The sequence below is a fragment of the Dermacentor albipictus genome, chromosome 1 (assembly GCF_038994185.2).
Source record: "Dermacentor albipictus isolate Rhodes 1998 colony chromosome 1, USDA_Dalb.pri_finalv2, whole genome shotgun sequence".
Taxonomy (NCBI): Eukaryota; Metazoa; Arthropoda; class Arachnida; order Ixodida; family Ixodidae; genus Dermacentor; species Dermacentor albipictus.
The window spans coordinates 170442079-170466477 of record NC_091821.1 but is presented as its reverse complement, the minus strand read 5'-3'; the positions used below and the strand labels follow the sequence as shown (position 1 = coordinate 170466477).

At 44.7% G+C, this 24399-nt stretch overlaps 1 protein-coding gene across 1 annotated transcript in view; it reads right to left on the bottom strand.

Annotated features, from left to right (window-relative positions):
* The window catches only part of LOC135905738 (Golgi-associated plant pathogenesis-related protein 1-like), a 53796-nt gene extending 29611 nt beyond the window's left edge, over positions 1 to 24185 (bottom strand). The window contains exon 1 of the mRNA XM_065436751.1: positions 23907 to 24185. Coding sequence (XP_065292823.1) covers positions 23907 to 23946 — 40 coding nt within the window. The 5' untranslated portion in view covers positions 23947 to 24185. The remainder of the gene's footprint in view (positions 1 to 23906) is intronic.
* Positions 24186 to 24399: the final 214 nt, after the last annotated feature.

The following is a 24399-nucleotide window of genomic DNA, read 5'->3' as shown; positions in this document are numbered from 1 at the left end:
CGTCTTGCGGCTGCTGCGAGACACTTCAGCACCTTATGTTTGAGTGTCCCGCTTTCAGTGCGCTCCGCATGTCGCTAGTGAAGGACTGTCACCTCCTTGGCCTGCCGTGTGCGACACTCGACGCCTGTTTGTAGCCGAGTGGTTGTGCGTCTTGATGGCATCAGGCTTATCGCACTCTCCTTACTTTTCTAGAATTAACTGACTCAAGTTCACGTTTCTAGATCAGGCACTATTTTCTTGTATTCAACGTTCTGTAGTAGCGTGACCTTCAGTGACCGGCGCTATACTGTGTGTTCTACTTTATTCTTTTAGATTTGTCATCTTGCTCTATTTTTCCTCTTTCCTCTCCTCCTTCCTATCTTACATTTCTACGTTTCTGCTTTCCTCTTTGAAGAGTAAGCAGGCGTTGTGTCCTTTCCGGCGGCAATTGCCAGTCTACTCCTCGCTTTCACTTTCCTGTCAAATGCATATATGTTTTCAAAACAAAAATAATAATAATGCACTTTTTGCTTCACTTTGCTGAGTGCTTGTATAACATAACCTCTGCATTACGGGGGTATGAGCCATAGATGATGACAGTTTTCTGTCGACGTTGCGTCACGACGAAATCCCGGGATCCTAGCCATAGACAGCTTCGCTGTAATAGTCCTTCTTATTCAGTTCGAAGTCGGTTCGAGAATTAACTATATCCGAAGTCGTCCAATACTCGTTTCTTTCGAATATGCAAGGGATAAAAGCACTTGTTGGAGCCTCGAGGAAGGCAGCATGATGAACGTTAGGATCAACTTCGAATCGCGCAGTGATTCTGCTGCAGGATAGCTCCGGCTGTTGTGCAGGGCAACTAGTTCTTGACCGAATTAACGCACGGGACAGACAACATCTGCTCAGTAATCTCCAGTCATTCAATAAGAATGACTCACTGCGGCAGCCTATATATACAAATTTGCTCCGATTTATTATTTGGCCAGTCTCGTGCTATGCTTGTCTCAATTTAACACAATGTCCGGTGCTGCTGTGTTTTGCATCACACTTCTCTCTTGCAGTAAACCCAACAACATACGCGCATCTGGTAACATGCTGCCCCCGTGTTGCAATTTCCGCCATTGTAATGGTGCCCCAGATAATTGAAAGCAGTTGTTGAAAGCAGCTGTTGAAAGCAGCTGTTTGTCAGTTACAAGCTCCTCAGTTTTCCGGTCGTCTAATTGTGGACGGTGTTACATGCATTTGTCAATGGATATAAGCGCGATTTCTTTTTCTTTCCTATTTTTTTACCCCACACAGGCTCCGCGCAAACATAATATTTCACGTTGATTTAGATATGAGAAAAAAATACAGTATTTGATTCGATAACGAACGATCGTTTTTCTCGAATATTCAATTCGATTCGCAATTTTCACTGTTCGAACAACCCTACCTCATACATTTTACCCTATATCAATTCCCGGCAATCGCTCGGCCAATCCTTGCGCCTGCCTGCCGCATGCCATAGGTGACAGCCGAGGCCCGCGCTATACTCCGTGCCACGAAACGACAGCGGAATCTGTCAGACGCGTGGCCGGGCAACACGCCTCGACCAAAGTCAGGCGCGCACGGGATGACGCAGCACGCCACCCGAGAGGGCAGCGCGCCGATAAACGTTGTTGTCGCACGCTTCACGCAGACAAGTGGAAAGATCGTAAACAAAGAGAGAATTTTCCCTTCGCAGGATATGTGAGCTCACTTCCAGCGGGACAAATACGCGGTACGAGAAGCAGCGTCACGATGCGGATAACAACTACTATAGCAGGAACAATAGGACGCACCGAGGACCAGGTTCACGACTTGTTTTCCTGGTCTTCTTTCCGTTTAAAGCAGTACTTTCTTGTCACGCGGTGGGTTGCACTTACACGCCGCACTTTTCGTCGGTCTCCTTTAACGTATAAAAGCCTGGGCCCGTATTCACGAAAAGATCTTACGCTAGAATTGTTCGTAAGAGTAAATTTCAGCCACTGCAGATGCCAATGGCTCAATGCACTTACGAATGAAAAGCTTTGTGAATTCGGCCCCTGCATTTTCTTCATTTCTGGTTTTTCTTTCGTTTAATTTTTTTTATAAGAGGCAATGATGTTAATGAAGCGCTCCTAAAACACCTCGCCTCCCGCGGAAACAACACGGAACGCATTTACGACGTATCTTGGACGCCGCAAGAACGGGCGTGCAAAAAAAAAAAAAAACAGAGAAAAAAAGAAAAAAAAACACCAAGGAAGTTGGTACTTCCGGCAAAGTAATGTAAACAAGCCTCGATGTAAATACCTCCACATCTACGCCTGTGCACTGAAATAGTACGAGTGGCCACGGTTTTATCAAGTTTTTCGCTGGCACGCAAAACCTTACGAGTTATTTATTACATGGCTGGGAAATATACAATCAGCGCGAGGAAAAGGTGGTCAGAGGGGCAGAGAAACAGACAAGATCAAACGCTGCCGTTTCTCTGCCCCTCTGTCCGCAGTTCTTCGCGCTGATTGTATATTTCCCAACCATGAATGCAGACGAACTCGCCCCGCTTTCAGTACTTATCTGTTATATTAAACTGTAATACCATGCACTATTCAGTCATCTTGGCTTGAATAACTTGAAGCTGAGAAGTGGGATCACTCCTTAATTTAAAGCGTTTGTGCCAAGTTCGTCTGGCAGTGCATCGTTTCTGCGCCACGAAATTGCCGTTTAACACCCGCATAGGTAATTCGACATTAACGTGGTACTCCTAATTCGTTGCACAACGGTCCGCATCTTGCGCGTGAAGCGTTGTCCATCTGCGAGATCCTTGCGTGAGACAATCTAACCTGTTACGATGGAGAGCACTTTGAAAAGCAAAGTGCTTGGATAATATTACGAATGCACAGTTCGCAAGTGTCTTCAATTATATAATCTGTCCTGACCGTCCGCCATTGCTAAGCAACTCGCTTGTATCGCGGTGTGTAAGCTTTTCGCACGCGTGTGTGCGCGTGTGTGAGAGAATTGAAGGTTTAACTTGTAAGGGGAGAGTTAAGCTGCTGTTCAGTGTTAAACTGGTCACACTTCAACCAAGTGCTACAAAATTAATCGCTCAATTGCTGAGCCATGGGAATGGTCTAAATTAATTCTATTCTGGGGTTTTACGTGCCAAAACCACGATTTCATCATGAGGCGCGCCGTAGTGGGGGACTCCTGATTAATTTGGACCACCAGGGGATCTTTATAACGTTCCCTATACTGCACGGAACAGGGGCGTTTTTTGCATTTCGCCCCCGCGGCCGCGATTTGACCCTGCGACCTCGTGCTTAGCAGCGCAACACCATAGCCGCTAAGCCACCGCGGCGGGTATAGTTCTAGCAGTTATTTTACGACTCGCATGGAGCATATAACGCAATTCGTCTTGTTCATGTGGATTACATGAAGAGGCGGACTTGAAGAAGGACATTACTTGAAGGCGGAAATTATACTCGGCATTACCTGAAGAGGTGGACATTACATTGTAAATCACAATGCACAGGTATATAATCAAAAAGACACACTAATTAACTTCATCGCTCTAAGGCGAATGTTGAAACTATGAAATTCAAGCCGAGCAGTAGTGAACTCATGTCTGCATCGCAGAAATCCTAAATCTAGCACCACTTGGAGATATACATCTTTAAAATGTGCTACGAAAAACATTGGCGCTCCAATTAGTAGCTAGTAATTAGGAGTTAGCAACTGGGACTTCAATGCAATTTTTAGCAGACTTCGGGGAGGAATATCCCAAATGTGGTGCTTGTCTTAGGATTTCTGCTAAATAAACATGACTAAATTTGTGCTCGGCTTCAATTTAGCAATTTGAACATGTGCCATAAAGCAAATAATTAGGATAGTTATATAGTGAGTATTTTTGTGCAAACCTTATCCACATTCTTATGTAATGCAACTGAACAGACCGATTTGCGCTAGATGCTCTATGCGATTAAAAAAAATCTGTTATTGCTTTGAAAAATTGAAAAGTACGTTTATGGGACGGCTGGACACGTTTCTTGACGATGCTTTGTGCCTTTGTTTTGCTCCGGAGTAGCTACGCTGCAGATAACGTGCCCAGTCTGACGTTAGTGATCGTACTTGTGCCTTTAATAATTATTCAGTTCTTGTCCTCGATTTTGCCATGATTTACGTGCATATTGTTGGTCATGATAGTTACTGGCGCTCTCTATAACCATGCTTCATCGTAAGCTGTTCGGAACTGATGTTTCACACTGGGTTGAAATATGTGTCAGGCTGCGCACGAAAGCAGAATATAAAGTGGGGCGCACGTTTAGGAAATTTCGCTAACCTGCAAATATACCTTTTTGCCTGTATTATGTGCATATGAGCAAGAGAAGCAGCTTTCGAATTTCCAAAAATGCGACTTCCTCGTTCACCTCCTTAGTAGTGAAAACATAATCTGATATTATCTTAACTGAAAGGGTTGTGGAATATCCAAACAAGCCTGCAGAACTTTATCTGCTAATTAAGCTAAAAACGAGGCCTGAGTAGGTCAGCGGTAACAGCAAACTTGTGCTTCAGTGCCTAAGACCGAGGTGACAAAGACGCCGCGTTAAGGACGTTGTAAAATTCTGTTATACGCAAACATGTGAATAGACCCGAACCTTACATTCTTAATAGTTATTTAAAAAATTTTAGGGCAAGTAATCAATTTGTTATCAGGACGCCAACGCCTTAATTATTTAATTTTTGGTGCCGCCAAGTTATCAGTCCGTGGCTTCAAATAGATTCACAGATGAAGCGCTTATACTGTGTGCTTCTCCTTCTTTCTTTCTTCCTTTCTTTTTTTCTTACTTTCTTTCCTTCTTTAAGCTATACGGACTTTTCAAAGGTCGCTTGCGGCAGATATATAGCCACTTAAGCTTCAGAAGCAAATGATTCCTGGGGTGCTATAACGTAAAGCTATTTCAAACTTTTGCGATTCTGCAATCAGCCCTCCATGATAGGGGAAAAAATTTTCGGGCCACCCCCCTTCACCTGTCTCTCACGCGACATCACGAAAACCTCGCAAACGCCCCATCTAATTGAGCACACTGATTAGGCATCATAAGACCGAACGAAAGAAAAAATAATTATTTCTCATTCGATGTCTTTTTGGCCATGATACTCTGCCATCGATCAAACGTTTTCGGGCTGTGCCCACTGCGCTTGTCTGTCACGCGACATCATAAAACCGCAAAACTCGTAGCGTCTAAGTTACGTGTGCGCGTTAAAGACTCATCAATATGCCGAACAAAAGTGAATTTTTTTATGAATAGCCGGAGGCTGCCCCGTTCCGAAAGAAATAGAAAATGGTGCTGCCCACCGATTGCTCTGGCACTACACTCTTAAGCAAATCTACGCCCTTTGGGGTGTATATTTGCCACACAACGATAATCGTCATCTGTCTTGCTTGCGTTTCCTTCCTTGTAAACGCTGCGCTCGCTACTTACCTGTCGAGAATGCTCTGTCATGCTGATAACGGGCATGCCGTTCGTGACTTAGAAGTACCGGGCTCGCCGCGTTAAAGAAAGGGAATGCGGAGAAGACAGATGACGATTATCGTTGTGTGCACTCTTAAAACGGTTGCACCCTTAGGGGTGTATATTTGTCCCACAACAATAATCGTCATCTGCCTTGCTTGCGTTTCCTTTCCTGAAAACTCGGCGCTCGCTACTTTCCTGTCGAGAATGCTGTGTCACACCGATAACCCGCATGCCGTTCGTGACTGGGATGTACCGGACTCGCCGCGTTAAAGAAAGGAAATGCGTGCACGACAGATGACGATTATTGTTGTGGGACAAGATAAGCCCCAAATGGTGTAAAATTTTCTAAGAGTGTTAAGCAAAATTACACCCTTTGGGTAGTATCTTGCCACAGAACAATAATCGTCATCTGTCTTGTCGGCATTTCCTTTCTTTAACGCTGCGAGCCCGGTATTTCCAAGTCACAAAAGGCATGCGCGTTATCAGCATGACAGAGCATTCTCGACAGGGAAATAGCGAGCGCAGCGTTTTCAAGAAAGGGAACGCAAGCAAGACAGATGACGATTACCGTTGTGGGACAAATATACACCCCAAAGGGTGCAACCGTTCTGAGAGTGCACTGGGAGCGGCCGCGGAGCATGGATTTCTGATAAACATTTTTCCGTGGAACTTTCACGTAATCGAGCCCTTTCGGCAGGCATGCGGCATCGCTTTTCCAGCTATCCTTTGCTGAGGATCGTTCACGGTGGCGTGCAACGCTGCGCTGCACGTCACCGCGATTTTCGACCATCCACAGCAAACTAAGTAAGGGAAAGCGGGCCAATCACAGACGCCGGCACCACGCTCTTCAGCCGGTTATCTACTTTCACTGTTCTGGCTCGGCCCTATCGAATCCCTCTCCACTTGAGCGTGCTCCTTGCCTCTTGTCAGCCAATTCGATAAGGAAATCTGCTCAATGTAGGCAATGCTATTCGCTTTGAAAGTAAAAAGTGACCTCCTGTAAACGAGGAGAGCGTTTCATTGGGCTTTGCAAACAACGCTGCGGGTTACCGCCCGATGCTTGCGTCGGTGGTTACGTAAATTTGGCGTCAGGAGATAGGAATAAAAACAGATTGGAATAGTTTTACGTTATTTGGCCCTGTACAACTATTCACAATGTAAAATTTATTAGCGAAGTTTACCCGTAACCTTACAAGGTTTCGGTACTATAAATAAAGCCAGTCAGTGCTCACAGCATGTACATTTGATAACAGTCCTGTGTCAATAGCCGTGTCTAGACACTCACCTACTCCCCATAGTGCGCACTGATTACATTGCCATTGTGTATATTCTATTCACCAAAGACGAAGGGCCCATCTACTCAGTTGCCTCGCAATTTTCATATCAGCTTCTACAGGGCGTTGCCGTAGAGAACATGAGCCTCAAAAGCCGTATTTTTTAGCATTACTGATCTATACATACATTTTTTTAAGTGCAGTGACATGGCTGCACCTCTCAGGATTGGAACCATGATATGGTTATGAGGCACGCCATGGTAGGAGATTCCAGATTAATTCTAACCACCTGGCCGAGGCTCGTTAACGTGCCCCCTGTGCATGGTACACAGGCATTTTCGCATATCGCTCCAACCGGGGCGAAGTTATATGACATCATTCTCACAATACACTTCATTTGCAAATCTGAACCCTCAAATTATCCGCTCTCATTTACGGGCCACAACGGTGCTAGCATACCCGTGACGTGTGTGACGACAGAGGCAACGCTATATAATGCTGGAATAACGAAGACAACAGGAAAAGCTGCACAATGAAGTGATCCCACCCGTTGTTCTGTTCTACATTAGCATTGGCTTCGCATGTTCTAACGCGGAAAACATCTTTATCCGTTTTTTTTTCCTTTGCGCGACATGCATACTTACTCTGCGCTTATTGGTTGAACGCAAAAAATACGGCCTAATACCTTTGATATATTTAATTAAGCTCAGGTGTATTATACCAGACGCTATTGCGTCGTGATGGGTCATGAGTAGACTGGAAGCTTAAACAAAATGAATATTCTTGCCTTACGTCCTTATTGTGCCTATGTAAAATATAAGCACTAACTATCGGTTTAGAAACATTTTAGTAGCACTTTTATCGTGCCTATAAAAGCCTATTTCGATATTAGTGCCTTTATTAGATCTTCAGAACCTAAAAATGCCTTTTTTCTTGTTTTGTCCTAGTTTTATTTGGTTTTAACGTTATCACCCGCTGGGGAGCTGTGCTGAAGACAACCGATTATTACCACGAACACTTTGCTGGAGTAAATGCTGTTATTAACAGTTCACATCAAACGAGAGAATCGCTTTGAGAAGGGTTCATACTGCTCTGCGCGACGATATACTTGAAGCTGATTTAGCGTACTTGAAAGCTCACTTCACGTTTTTAAGCCAACATCAATGAGAAACTTGAATGCTCGGCGCAACTCCGACCCGGAATGTGGGGTTAATTTTGGGCTTTCAGAATATGTTAGCCACCATCCCGAATGGACCTATTGCTCGTGGAGTTAGTTCGAAACTTCAATCTGTCTCGGACAAAGATCCCGGGTTTTCAGTACTGAAAGAACTGTCAAAATTTCAGACCAGCGAATATTCTGGATTTTTAGAGGGCGCTGAATCATCCAGCGTTCCGATGTACAAATATGTGCCTCTAACTTCGGCAAATATTGAGCGTTAATTTTCTGCATACAAAGCAATATTCAGCGAAAAAAAGTGCCACATAAAAGCCGAAAATCTCGACATGGTGTGTGTTTGTCACTGATTTCACAACTTTTCTCGTTTTCTCAAATGACACTAAATTTGAGATAAAGCTTGTAACCTACGGAACTTGGCTCATTCCGTTTTTACTAACTAGGGGTTTAGCGGGCTGTTTTTCATAGAAAGTCTTTATTCTCGAACGCCTGTGGCAAATGGCATAGTTCTTCTCATTGAGCTGGATTACTGGAAGAGGCGGACATTACTGGCACGGCAACTCAAAGCACTTATATAATTAATTTACCAAAATTGACTAATTACTTTAGAATTAATTACGTTACGTCCCATCTTGCAATTTGCGAATGGTAGCGCGTGAGTTTGCAAGGCGCGTTCACTAGAAATTATTTCCCGGAATGAAACCAGTTTTGACACATTAGTGGACTAAAATTGTGCTATCTCCAACAGCGATTTCTAAATTTCCGGAAAACCGAAAAATGATCACCCCATATAGTGACACATTTATTGCCCGTTATAGCTCCGGACAGGCCGCCATTGGAATATGAACCTGGCAACGTTTAACGCTAGAACGTTATCTAGTGAGGCGAGTCTAGCAGTGCTATTGGATGAATTAGAGGGCAGTAAATGGGATATAATAGGGCTCAGTGAAGTTAGGAGGCCAAAAGAAGCATATACAGTGCTAAAAAGCGGGCACGTCCTATGCTACCGGGGCTTAGCAGAGAGAAGGGAACTAGGCGTCGGATTCCTGATTAATAAGAATATAGCTGGTAACATACAGGAATTCTATAGCATTAACGAGAGGGTGGCAGGTCTTGTTGTGAAACTTAATAAGAGGTACAAAATGAAAATTGTACAGGTCTACGCCCCTACATCCAGTCATGATGACCAGGAAGTCGAAAGCTTCTATGAAGACGTGGAATCGGCGATGGGTAGAGTGAAAACTAAATACACTATACTAATGGGTGACTTTAATGCCAAGGTAGGCAAAAAGCAGGCTGGAGACAAGGCAGTGGGGGAATATGGCATAGGCACTAGGAATATCAGGGGGGAGTTATTAGTAGAGTTTGCGGAACAGAATAATATGAGGATAATGAATACCTTCTTCCGCAAGCGGGTTAGCCGAAAGTGGACGTGGAGGGGCCCGAACGGCGAGACTAGAAATGAAATAGACTTCATACTCTGCGCTAACCCTGGCATCATACAAGATGTGGACGTGCTCGGCAAGGTGCGCTGCAGTGACCACAGGATGGTAAGAACTCGAATTAGCCTAGACCTGAGAAGGGAACGGAAGAAACTGGTACATAAGAAGCCGATCAATGAGTTAGCGGTAAGAGGGAAAATAGAGGAATTCCAGATCAAGCTTCAGAACAGGTATTCGGCTTTAACTCAGGAAGAGGACCTTAGTGTTGAAGCAATGAACGACAATCTTGTGGACATCATTAAGGAGTGTGCAATGAAAGTCGGTGGTAACTCCGTTAGGCAGGATACCAGTAAACTATCGCAGGAGACGAAAGATCTCATAAAGAAACGCCAATGTATGAAAGCCTCTAACCCTACAGCTAGAATAGAACTGGCAGAACTTTCGAAGTTAATCAACAAGCGTAAGACAGCTGACATAAGGAAGTATAATATGGATAGAATTGAACATGCTCTCAGGAACGGAGGAAGCCTAAAAACAGTGAAGAAGAAACTAGGAATTGGCAAGAATCAGATGTATGCGTTAAGAGACAAAGCCGGCAATATCATTACTAATATGGATGAGATAGTACAAGTGGCTGAGGAGTTCTATAGAGATTTGTACAGTACCAGTGCCACCCACGACAATAATGAAAGAGAAAATACTCTAGAGGAATTCGAAATCCCACAGGTAACGCCGGAAGAAGTAAAGAAAGCCTTGGGAGATATGCAAAGGGGGAAGGCAGCTGGGGAGGATCAGGTAACAGCAGATTTACTGAAGGATGGTGGACAGATTGTTCTAGAGAAACTGGCCACCCTGTATACGCAATGCCTCATAACGTCGAGCGTACCGGAATCTTGGAAAAACGCTAACATAATCCTAATCCATAAGAAAGGGGACGCCAAAGACTTGAAAAATTATAGACCGATCAGCTTACTGTCCGTTGCCTACAAACTATTTACTAAGGTAATCGCAAATAGAATCAGGAACACCTTAGACTTCTGTCAAGCAAAGGACCAGGCAGGATTCCGTAAAGGCTACTCAACAATAGATCATATTCACACTATCAATCAGGTGATAGAGAAATGTGCGGAATACAACCAACCCTTATATATAGCTTTCATTGATTACGAGAAAGCATTTGATTCTGTCGAAACCTCAGCAGTCATGGAGGCATTACGGAATCAGGGTGTAGACGAGCCATATGTAAAAATACTGAAAAATATCTATAGCGGCTCCACAGCCACCGTTGTCCTCCATAAGGAAAGCAACAAAATCCCAATAAAGAAAGGCGTCAGGCAGGGAGATACGATCTCTCCAATGCTGTTCACAGCGTGTTTACAGGAGGTATTCAGAGACCTGGATTGGGAAGAAATGGGGATAAAAGTTAATGGAGAATACCTTAGTAACTTGCGATTCGCTGATGATATTGCCTTGCTTAGTAACTCAGGGGACCAACTGCAATGCATGCTCACTGACCTTGAGAGGCAAAGCAGAAGAGTGGGTCTAAAAATTAATCTGCAGAAAACTAAAGTAATGTTTAACAGTCTCGGAAGAGAACAGCAGTTTACAATAGGCAGCGAGGCACTGGAAGTCGTAAGGGAATACATCTACTTAGGGCAGGTAGTGACTGCGGATCCGGATCATGAGACAGAAATAATCAGAAGAATAAGAATGGGCTGGGGTGCGTTTGGCAGGCATTCTCAGATCATGAACAGCAGGTTGCCATTATCCCTCAAACGAAAAGTGTTTAATAGCTGTGTCTTACCAGTACTCACCTACGGGGCAGAAACCTGGAGGCTTAAGAAAAGGGTTCTACTCAAATTGAGGACGACGCAACGAGCTATGGAAAGAAGAATGATAGGTGTAACGTTAAGGGATAAGAAAAGAGCAGATTGGGTGAGGGAACAAACGCGAGTTAATGACATCTTAGTTGAAATCAAGAAAAAGAAATGGGCATGGGCAGGACATGTAATGAGGAGGGAAGATAACCGATGGTCATTAAGGGTTACGGACTGGATTCCAAGGGAAGGGAAGCGTAGCAGGGGACGGCAGAAAGTTAGGTGGGCGGATGAGATTAAGAAATTTGCAGGGACGGCATGGCCACAATTAGTACATGACCGCGGTTGTTGGAGAAATATGGGAGAGGCCTTTGCCCTGCAGTGGGCGTAACCAGGCTGATGATGATGATGATAGGCACCAGGGGACGTATTCTGAAACGTTCGCCGCGGCGAAGTTTCGCACTGGCCACGCCTCCGCCGTTGCGGCGCGCGCTGAATGGCTGCTTTGACAAAACCGGAAATTCACTTGCGCCACCTGAATTTCCGGTTTTGTCAAAGCAGCCATTCAGAGCGCGCCGCAACGGCGGAGGCGTGGCCAGTGCGAAACTTCGCCGCGGCGAACGTTTCAGAATACGTCCCCAGAACAGCATTTTTTGCGCCTTAGTACCCGATCTCTAGTCATGAGACAGGAAAATATATTTCAGTCAATATTTGTGCAAAATCTAATTGTAGCTATTTGTCTATATTCATTGAGCACGCCCTGCGCACCAGAAGCTAAAACCAAGTACAAACTAAATTATTATGAAAAAAAAATAGAACGTGATTATTGCAACAATAAATTTTAAAAAACGGTGGCATCAGTTGTCTTGACGGCATAAGAATGCCTGTAACGGCAGCTAGATTAAAGATGCTCCGCACACTCAACTCCAGTTGATATCTATACGTAATGCGAAGCATGCTTGGTTTAGTAGAGAATAGTTGTTAGGAATTATATAAATGTTCAGGAGCGAACAGTTAATGCTTTTGATATGTGTATAACCTATAGGTCTGTCTGTTTATGCATATAAGTCGAATGCCTCTAAACCGAAGGCCACTACAATGAATTTACCGGTACAACGAAAGAACTGACGAGCGTGCAGATTTACCTTGAGTCGCCCCCGCGTTCCGCCGCGGAAGATGCCCTGAACCTCGGCACATTAATGTCGGCTGCAGTCGCACATTCTGTCAGAAGTGTGCGCAAGAACTTCGTGAATTATTGCATTAGTCTGTCTAATTCAGCTTAAATAAAAATTTCCTCTTGCCTAACGTACTTAGCTTGCTCTATTGTGAGCAGTACGGTGTGCGATCTTTACAACGAAGTGACCTTTATAAGGAAGGATTTTGGAGGTCCCAAGGCGTTCGTTATAAAAGTGTTTGACTGTATACCAGGTAATGCTTTTACTGTGTGTGTATCCTATTGGTCCTCAAATTTCTCAGATTTCGGTTACACGATACTCGAAAACGAGATACGATATCTAGGTTCTGCTCCCCATGTAATCTTCACCGACGTATTTGTTTATGTCAACGTATGATCTGTGTTGGCTTTTCATGTCTGCATTTTGACTTTTTTTAATTGAGCTTTATTTAATGTCGCGAAAAGGGGGAGGGGGGTCAGGAAACTATCCGCTCAAGAAGGGGCATGTCTACTTTTGAAGTCTGGTAAAGGTTAGTGAAGATAGCAGGCTCAAGCTTGAACATAATATCCAGGCTATCTATTATGCTGTTCATCTGCTCGAACACTGTGGACTTGTCCGGAAACCCCATTTTGCTGAATTAATCCTTCATGCCAGCGCTTAGTTTGTGCTGTCTTTGGGACACGTTCCGCTTAAAGGGAATAAACTGAACCTTGATAAGTGAAACTTATTAAGGTTAGATCATGCTGGTGAGCGCCGTAGTCGGGGCTGTGCCGGGTCGTTCGGACTGAACCAGGTTCTTGCGAAAACAATAAATGCGCAATGACACCTTAAATAATTTCATTAAAAAATACCCTCATAAATTTTGGCACTATCTCAAATCTAAGGTTCCGAAGAAGAGCAACTTATTGCCAACAGAAGCCTTAACCAAGGCTACCCAATTTAATCAATTTTTCCAATCAGTTTTCACAGTTGACAATAACACAGACAAGGTCGCACAGACAAGTGACATAGGTGAAGTACCATGTGAGCTAAAGCGGGAATTCTTTCTTTATTACTTTATCTTGATATAAAAACATCCAGCGGCCCAGATAACATTCCAAATGCTTTTCTCAGAAGGTACGCTGAATGGGTTTCTAAATACTTATTGCTAATTTTTACAAAATCGTTGCAAACTTCTGAAGTTCCTCAAGAATGGAAAATTGCTAAAATTATGCCGATAAATAAATCAGGTGATGCTACAAATCCTTCAAACTTCCGTCCTATTTTACTCACTTGTACAGCGTGGAAAATTTTTGAGCATTTAATATTAAAACACATCGTAACTTTTGTTGAAAGTCATTCTCTAAATAACCCTAACCAACATGGATTTAGGAGTGGTTTGTCTACAACTCAATTAATAGAGACTATTCATGACCTAGCAATAACAATCGATAAGCGAGGACAGGTAGACATAATTTTTCTAGACCTATCAAAAGCTTTTGATCGGGTATCGCATCCAAAACTAATCCATAAGCTGCAAGGAATTCTGGGGCACGGTATTCTTACAAAATGGTTAAAAGCATACTTGTCACGAAGTCAACAATTCGTTCATTTCGAAGGGTAATCCTCAGACTACGTTGAAGTTTTATGCGGTGTGCCTCAGGGCACAGTTTTAGCTCCCATTCTCTTCCTTCTTTTTATCAACGACATAGCAAATGGCATTGACGCAATGGTACGCATGTTCGCAGATGACTGCATTATTTATAAAGTAATACAGACCAAGGATTATCAGGTTGTTTTGAATGACGCACTTAGAAAGATAGCGAAATGGTGTCAGGACTGGCAGATGACGCTAAATGCAGAAAAAAATGTCTGCATGATAGACATGAGAAAGAAAGCACCACTAACCTTTCCATACCAAATTCAGCAAAGAGAACTACAAGAAGTTGAAGAATACAAGCATTTAGGTATCATTATTTATTCCGATCTACAATGGAACAAACACGTGTCATACGTGGCAACAAAATCACTCTCAGCGCTTTTTTCCCTCGAACGGTCCCTCAGATACGCTTCACCCAATACCAAACTACTCGCGCACACGTCACTCATTCGCTCAATTATAGAATACAGCGCCATATGCTGGTTCCCGTACACTAAATGTGCCATTGCGAAGTTAGAGAGCGTACAAAGAAAAGCAGCCAGGTTCATTTATAATAAATAACGTCGTCATGATACCTCAACTGAACTTCTACGCTTAGCCGGACTCCCAACAATTAGCGATCGTGCTAGATATCTCAGACTAAAATTCTTGCTCATTCTCCAGAGCAGTGCTCTAAATATAGACAAAAACAAGTTTTTAGTATGCTCTAACGCTAGAATTTCAAGAACGAAGCACAATAAACAGTTATCTGAGTATAGGTTTCACAATGACACCTTCAGGTATCCATACTTCCGACAAGCTATCAGAGAATGGAATCTGTTACCACAAGAGGTTGTTGATTGTACAACGCTCGACTCTTTTTTGTCTAAGCTGTCCGACCATATCTTTGTTGCTACGTGACGAAATATGGTTTTTACATTGTGTTCTATTGTCACCAAGAATGTGCACTGTCTATATCGCTGTGCGTGTGTACGAATAAGCTTGTTTTTAAACCAAAGCCGAGGCCTCTTGTAAACGATTATCGTTGAACCCTGTGTGAATGATGTATTTTCCCTTTTATGAATATACCCTTTCCTGCCAAAGCCTTCGTTAAGGCTAGCAGTATGTACCAAATAAATAAATATTAAGACTTCGAATCAGAACCTGTACTCTTGCAGTAATCCTAGTAAAGTGTATCTCGCAACATGTGTTGGATGTGTCGCAGAAAAATAGAAATAGCATGAAAACTGACTGACGATTGAATGGGGCGGCTTACGTCCAAAAGTCTAAGCCTGAGCTCCGGTAGGTGCTGTGGTGCGCGGCTAGGAATTGATTTGGACCACCTGGGATTCCTTTACACACATCGAAATGTCGGCAAACGAACAATTTATTTATTTATTTATTTATTTATTTATTTTTATTTATTTGCTATTGACGCCACTGGGCCCTGCGCTCAGCAACAAAGCTCCATAGACACTCAGCCACCGCGGCAGGTGTTCACGCAAAGAAAGAAGCTTCGTTCAAGCTGCACGATGGATCGGAATATCACTCTGCAACAGGCTCGGATCGCGCCTGTAGAGAGCGGAGAGCTAGCAATATACCTCGGCGTATACATAAACGAAGGAAAGATTTACTCAAGCACCCACCATGATAATCTGAAAATAAAGGGGAAGCGGCATGTAGCAATAATGAAACAGAGCACTTTGGGGCCACAATAAATATGAGGGGGTGCGTGAAATCCGGAAAGGAGTAATGGTGTCAGCGTTAACGTTCACAAATGCCAGTCCGTGCTTAAATTTGGATATCTTGTCGGGGCCGGAAGTTAACCAAAGATCGGCAGGCCGGTTGGCTTTGGGAGCCCACGGCAAGACCACAAATGAGGGAGTGCAGAGTGACATGGGTTGGCCCTCATTTGAAGTCAGAGAAGCGAAGAGCAAAATAAGTTTTGAAGAAAAACTCAGGAACATGAATCAAAATAAACGGGCGGCTAAACTGCACAGGTATCTGTACCTTAAAAGCGTGGCACAGAATGGAGGAAAATGTCAAGAAAGCTGGCAACCAAGCTCAGGGTAGTTGAAAGTGCAAATAGAAAACCAGGATTCACGAGAAAGAATGTGAGAGAAACAAGAACGTGAATTGGATGCAAAGAATGAAAATAAAAAAAAGACCATGGAAGAATATGAAGAAAGACATTGGAAGGGGAAGTCTGTGTGATAACACGAAGTGCCTTGCTATTTGAAGCTCGAGCTGGTTGCCTAAGGACTGTTAGGGTTGGCGTCTGGCACCACGTGCAGAAAGGAATTTCAACCGACCATCTCTCACCCTGCCTCGTCGAAATGAGGCGTGACTTCGCCTGCTATGGTTGGCGTCCCGCACCTCGTGCAGAAAGAACTTTCTCTCACCCGACCTTCTTCCACCAGGCCTCGTCGAAATGAAGCGTGGCTTCCTAATTCGCCTTGACCATTTCGAGTATCGGCCGGTCTGGCGGAAATCCCGCATGTACAGGCTTCTTTTGTGTGTGTGTGTGTGGGGGGGGGGGGGGTGCGTGCGTGCGACTTTGGAGGGACCCGTTCCTCGAACGGCCAAAAAGGAGAATGGAATGGAAAAACTTTAATTTATATCTCAGAGAGATTGGCGGTGGGCCGGTTTGGGGGTGCCGACCGCTTCACAAGGTCGGCACCCCTATTCCAGGGCACCGCTGAGTCTTGCTGCCTCGCAGGTGTGCTGCACAATTGCCCGTTGGGCTGCGAGCTCGCTGCTGGTGAGCAGACCCTCCCATTGTTCCGCACTTGGGTTATTTACTTTATGGAATGCGAAATTACGCTTGCATTCCCACGTGATGTGATATAACGTGGGGGTTCTTCCGCACCACGGACATGTATCCCTGTACTGGGTAGGGAACATTTTGTGTAATGTGTGCAGGTTGAAGAACGTACCTGCTTGCAGTCTTCGCCAGCTTACTGCCTCATGTTGTGTGAGCGATGTGTGGGGTGGGGGGTATTTAAGTCTCTTTCCTCTGTAATGGTTAAGTATTTCTGCATACGTCGGCTCCACCGTTAAGGGGGCCTCTAGGGTTTCCGACTGCCCTGCTCGGTGCGTGAGTTCGCGAACTAGGCGGTCCACCCTTGAGTTGCCCTCTATACCGGTGTGTGCCGGTATCCAGAAGATCCTATGTTTTATCTTTTTGTTAGGAGGCTCTGTTTTGAACTTCCACGAACCAGCAACGCGCAAGGGAGACGGACAAGCGTCTACCATTCCAGGAGGCTAGACGGCCTCCTCCTTGCAGCAGACTTTCAGTGCCGGTCACGTGACGTCGACGGAAGCAAGATCCCTCCCACGATTGTAGAGAGCCTATTTAAGGGGCCCCGAAACGTACTTTTGATCACTTCATTCTGTTCTCTTCCTTTTTCACCAACCTTTGAATAAACCGTACAAGTTTCGCACTAGAAATCGTCTCGCCCTTGCTTGGTCGCCCTGGTCTACCGGATGCCTGCAGCCCGTCGACAACGCCACGCTACCCAATAAGCAACGTCGGTCGAGCTTCGATAGGCAGGCGCCGCTACAACTCGGCAGCAGTACGATACGCTACCCTGGAGTACGCAACAGGGCAAATACATACCGGAGCAATTATTCGTCACTAGATGAGGTATATGTATGCTGCAGCAAAAATTACGAGACCACTCAGCACATCCTAATGGAATGCGAAGGGATTCACCCAGTGCGACCCGTAGGTAACGTACACCTTCCAGAAGCGCTTGGATTTAAAGTGGACGGAAGCATCAACCGGTCAGCAGTCGAGATAAGCAGAGACCTTTAGAGTATTGGTGGGAAAAAGTCAGGTAAGTTATTGATACGACCGGTTCCGTTACAGGCATAGGTAGCGGTACAAGGTAGATAGAGAAGTTATGAGAAGTTTCAAGAAGAGAAAAAAACAAAAAAATACGAAAATGAAAAGCATGTATAGCGTACCTGAGTAACTGAAGCACATTAGGTGACTATTTGTCACCGCCTCGTTTCAAAGGGGATGCCAATAAATCATCATCAAATGGAGCCTCGCTATTCATTCCAAATACTAATGATCTCTCTCTGTGTAATGGTGACATAGAACGCCTAGCAATAGAAACGAATTTATTCTACAAGCGGTGTTAATAAAGCCATTTTAACGACCATTACGCTGTTTTAATGCCATCAGAAAACCATATTCCACCATGCGTGATGTAAGCATTAGTATGCTGGGGGAAGATTTATAAACGCTCGATTTGAAGACTCTTATTGCATCTTATAGATGCTAAAATGTTATTTTAGGACCTACCCGTGTTACAACAGCTCGACATTAATAGATGTCTGTATAAGACGCCTAAACAGCTGCGACTGCAATGCTGAAGTATTGTCCTCTGACCTGAGTGACCACTTGCCCATTTATATCTGTAGATAAAACTTATTTTCTAATAATAATGACCAGAATTTTCCTGGCTATAGAAACATATACGTATTATTAACCAATCATTGGTTAAGTTTAGAGCTTTAATTGAACAGTCTCAATGGTAGTGTGTATACGTACAACAAAATCCAGATAATGCATGTCAGATTTTTCTAGAGGTCTTTCTTGAATGCTACAACTCTGCATTTCCGATACAAAGGTTCAGAAAGAGAAGTGGTAAGAATAGGAAGCCATGGATAGATAGCGACATTGTGAAAAGAATTAGGCGAATAAAAAACGCGCTTATTAAAATTCCTTGCTAGCAGATATATTACAATACTGCGAAAGTTCAAGCAACATTGTAACGGGTTAGATTGGGATACTAGAAAAGCTAAAGTAGCCTATTCTGAAGTTATGTTTCCGTGAATCAAGTCAGATCCTGTGTAAATATGGAAGCAAGGTAATTCTTTAACTGCGAGAAGTTTGCCACCTAATGAACCGAAACAAATAACAGTGAATGTTTATATTTTATATGGAACTTGCGAATACAGTATATTACTAGCATTGCACGTAGCTTTATCATGTGAAATCGACAGATACGTCAAAGAATCAAGGACGAACGCTGCGAGTAGATAAGGTAAAGTAGGCTTCTGTTAAAGCAGCCGCATTTACACTTAGCCATATATAGTAGCATTTCTCATCAATATCTCATTTCTGGCTAGAACCTTTCCGACAACTTTTACAGTGGCAAAAATTACTCCTGTACATAAAGGTAGCAATACTAATGACCTAACTAAGGATCGACATATATCAGTGCTACCTGTACGTGTTTTCTGAAATATATGAAATAAGTATAAATTCGCATCACACATCATATTTAGAGAGACGTAATCTATGGCCATCATACCAGTACGGCTTTCGCAAAAATAAATCTACAGAGGAGGTACTAACACGCGTTAAGAACAGCATAATAGAAAATATTGATAATAGAATATTCACGTTAAGTATTTTTCTTGACTTGTGTAAAGCATTGATGCTGTTGACCATCATATGTTATTACTAAAGATGAGCTGCTATGGAATCCATGGAGTTGCCTTGGACTTATTTAAAAGCTACTTGTCATCAAGGTATCACGATATTCGTTGGCATAGATAATGCAGTGTCCCACTACTAGTTAGACATAATAAAAGGATTTCCACAAGTGTTTTTTTCCTTTTATTACACACATATTACAAAAGCGCAGCATACACCTGAAATGAAAATTTTCGCTGACGACACAAGTTTGTTTTTAACAGGGCCCACCATACGTCAAGTACAAGCTGCAACAAATCTATAGCTCTTGAAACTTTCAGGCAGGCTAACTAAAAACAAATTAAATCAGAACACGCAAAAAAAGAACATTTCATTTAGACCTATTAAAATGCATACCAGTGCATATAAATTTATTATGACGATTAGCAACTCAAACAAGTAAACGCGCAGAAGTTCTTGGGCGTGTGCTTCCATGAACAACTCTCGTGGACACCGGATTCGAATCGCTTCATGACTGATCTAGCTGGTTCTGCAGAAAGCTTGAGTAAGACTGCTTTTTACGTCCTTAATGGTTAACTAAATGAATTATACGTTATATTATTCCAAAATGTTATATGGAATGCTGGTATGGGTAACGACAACTGAAGCCAATTAGGACAGGATATCGATCTTCCAAAAGTGCGTCCTTCGTGAAGTATGAGGGTCCTGTCAAGAACCTGGCCACTGAACCACCTTTTATTCAGCATAAATTCTATCTATTAGAAAAATGTATAATTTCAAACTGATGCAGCATACTCGTAAGCATCGATTATAGAATGCTTTCCTGCACACCATCTCCCCAAGATATGGCTGGATAAATTCGACTCGGAAAGCCAAAAAAAGAAAAAGACAGAAAACCCGTACGAACTATGGCAAGCAAGCTATCGAATATAAAGTTGTGCAATTGTTAAACCTTCATGAATGGAACGTTGACCTTACACTACAAACTAAACAATTTAAACGCCGTTATCAGTCGTTCCTTCTTTCAACTAATCTCATAGTAGATCCGCACACGCTTACCATTTAATTAATTACAATTTAGTATATTTCAAGTTGTTTTATTGTTGTCCAACAGTTTAACCTTCACGCGCCAAAACTATTTCTAAACAGATTTGTAGATGATGTATTCGAGAGTGAATGTACTGCTGTTCGCAGTTTTAAAACATATTTGTTCCAGCCTATGCGGGCGTTTTGAACGCGTGTTTAATAATACATGTGACAACACGTGAAGATGACGATATATGCCGTGCACTTCCATGAAATGTGGATTTTATTTCCTCGCTGTTGTCCACTGCTGCAAGCTGAATCATTTGTCAAGGTGCTAACACCTGCTCAGGCGTTTCGCCTTTAGTCATTGTCTCCCGCAGGAATATGGATTGTGTTCTTCTTGCAAATAAACATGTTTGACTTGAACTGTTGCCTTCCCTTGTACCCAACAACCGCATTGAAGGAGACCGGGCTTCAGCAGCCGCAACCTTGCGCTTCGGGATGCAGCGTGCCCAACACGATTTACGGGTATACTATTTATTTGGTGTCGTCTTCTTCATTGCCTTCGTCTTTTTTTTTTATTTCCTTCCTTCCTTTCTTGCTTTTTTTTGCTCACATGTTGGCCCCCGGCTCTCGCAGCACTTGCACCTAATTTCCCTCTAGCAATGTAATTCCGAAACTTAATATGCAGCCATTTTTTTTCGCGTTCATCACGTAAAGCCGCGCATACTAATTATGCAACAAATTACGACGTTATGTGTCCGTTAAACGAATTATACTGACAATATGTTCTTCGCCTTAGTTTCTCTTTCGGTTCTTGTTTTTTTTTACTTTCGAAAGCGCGAATAAAGACGTCGCCGACAACGTCCACTGCAGCTGCAGGTTTTACTCCGCGTTGCTTTCTTCGAGCGCAACGTGCAAGTAACGTCATTACCGACTCTTCTTTCGCCGCGGGTCTTTATTTTTGATGTTTCTTTCTTGTGTATGCTTTCAGTGAACGCGTACGTGTTGCGGTCCTTGCCCCTACCGTCGATTCATCAAAAAACAACAACACTCCCCCCCCCCCTCCCTAAAATAAAAAAAAATGCATAACGCGTAACAATGGTTCGTGACGCCGAGTGGCTCGCACGAAGCGGAGGCCACTGACCGACCGACGCGGTACGGGACGCTCGCGACGAGGTCGATAGCGGGGTCGCCAGCACTTCCCTCGTTCCTATATACGGGGAGCTTCCCCGATGCGACTCAGCACGACATCGTCAGAGGGGCGCCGTTCTACTTCTCTCTGGGAGCACTTCTGCGCAGTATGTACAGCGGCCGCCGCTCTCGCGGTAGGACACAAGCGAGCGGAAAATGTGCGGCCCTTTCTTGCATTCGCACGAAAACAGTTACGTGTGAAAAAAGAAAGAAAAAATAGTTGGGATCGATCTTAACAACCGCCTATTCCGCGCGACGCTCACGTGTAGGAATTTTTTCGCGAGGACTAAATGCAGCTCAACGACAAAGGCAAAAACACTGCTGCGCTGAGAGCAGTGTACCGCAACACTCAGCTACTTGACTGCGCGTGCCGGCTCGTGTATCAAGTACTCTTGAAGCCACTTGATGAGTTAATGTCAATCTCTATCGTGCTGGCCATCACTGGCCAAAGGTTGTATGGTTTCTTGTTGCGCCCCGTCCGCGTTTCTTCCGCACACCGCGTGAGTGGCGCCTTCGTGGCGCAGAATGCTGGAAGCAGAGTCACGACTCGCGCTCGTCTCGCAGTGACGGACGGCGTGGCCGGGTGAGCGCGCGCTGTGGCGGCTGCAGCCGCCGAGGCGCAGCGCACGCGCCGATGTTTGTTTGCACGCGCGGCAGGAAATCCGCCGGCATTACTACGGAAGGGACCGCAAACTGTGCACGTCCGCTCAAAAGAGCCGCCGACTCCACTATCTTCAATCGCCTTATCTTTCTCGTGTTACAGTCCCGAATGACGTTCGTCTCGTTTTGTCTCTGTATATTACTTCTCGGCATACTGTACGGCATTCTCGCTGGGCACGAATGGCACGAAGACAGCACGAATGGCTTGTGGCGGCGTGCAGATGCTGGGTGCCGTGGAGTTATTACGTGAATGGCCACGCACTGAAGGATCGCGTTGAGCGCGTCTTGAATGTCGTCCGCTTGGCACGGACTTGCAAACTCGCTCACTCGTGAGCGCCTTAGCAATGTCACGAGAGACGTATACCTCCTCATGCGCTGTCGGCGCTGCTCTATCGCGATTCCACTTTGAATCTATAGTACTTAATTAAGTATACCGCACACTTAGAAGGCTTTTGCTGCACATTTCGAGAACCAGCTGTGCTCTACCATATACGCAGCCGTGGACATGAGCGCGTGCACATGAAAGAAATACACGCAAAAAGAAAGAGAGAGAAATAAAGTGCACTGCCTATTAATGAAACGTGCTTGACAGAACCAAGAGGCGCGGCAAATTTAACGATATGCTGCCAGACCCTGTTGCCCCAACAGGTTTTCTCTGAATATTATTAATTCCCATTGAGAAATGAAGTCCTCCATTGTGTGAAGTAACTTTGAAGAATCTTCCAAGTTTCTTTGGTAGTACGATATAGATTCCACGCAATATCGTCAGGCAACTGTAGAACACTCCCCCCCCCTCTCTCTCCCCTCTCTCTCTCTTGTTTTATGAGGCGCTCAAACAACAATGCCTTTGTCGGTTGGGGGACGTCCAAGATCAGTTTCCGTTATCTTTAAAATATGCCCTAGCCACAGTCCAGTCCACAGTCCAGTCCACAGCACAGTTTCCTAAGGGCAGAACGCGCCCGCCACACGAGTGTGCGCCAGCTTACGCGATACGAGTGCAACCGACCAAGGCTCTACGTCACGGCCAGCTTGCACCGCGGTTGCACGCACGACCACTGCAGATAAAACTCACGAAAACAGCGGCGACTGTGCAGAGCGCTAATACGTGCTCGAGATATCTCAACTCCGCGTCAGCTTTCCCGTAATCGGCCAAATGTCATGCCGGGACGCTGATAGAATGCAGTTTCTTTTGCTTATGTTGAAAAACAGTGTTCCGAGCATTACAGACTGAAACGATTCTAATCGCACCGATGCCGTGGTGCATTACTACTATCCAACGTAACTGCACAAAACTATATACCAAGCTAAAATTGAGGTTTATTATTTTGGGGGCCATACGCATTCTTCGTCCTCGAGTAACCACTCGTCAATTCTTTATTGAAAGGCTGCAACGGGCGGTCGCGACACGTCGCAGCTCCAACGCCCTTATCTTAGCATTGCCAAGCAGATCCTGCGCGCTCCATTCTACGAATAATCTGCTCATCCGGCCACGCGTCGGGCCGCGCATAGAAAGCGCCGGCTCGGTCGAAAACATGTGGATCAGACACCGGCTGGCGTTGCCGCCGTTCGTGGTACTTACGACCGCCGCGTGGCGCTTCTTTTCCATAGCACTGGCCCATTGTGATTGGTCAGACTGGAGGCGTGTCCCCTTTCGACAGCGGTGTCAACTGCTGTCCCACGTGCACGGGTCGGATGGGCACGAGTCGATGGCCGCGGCTGATGATGCACAGACGAACTGGCCGGAGCTTATTCGCTTTGCGCGACGGGGAGCAAGCCCTCGGGCAAGGCTGAAAGCTTCGCGTCGCAGCCGAGGTTCGGGGAGGATCGGCTTTTTCGCCGGCGGAAGGCGTGTTCCGGACGCGGCGCCCTCTCGAGGATGGGACAGAAATTGCAGGCCGCTGGGGTTCCTCTTCGTTTTGCGCTGCTCTTGAGGTCGCCTGTTTTGCTTCAGTAGTCGCGCGTCGACAAAAAAATAATAAACGCGTGGATGAATGCTCCGAACGGCGGTATGCGGCGAACGCGCTGAAACGGCCGCGCCGATCGGGTTCACGGTGGCGAAAGTGCGCTCCTTC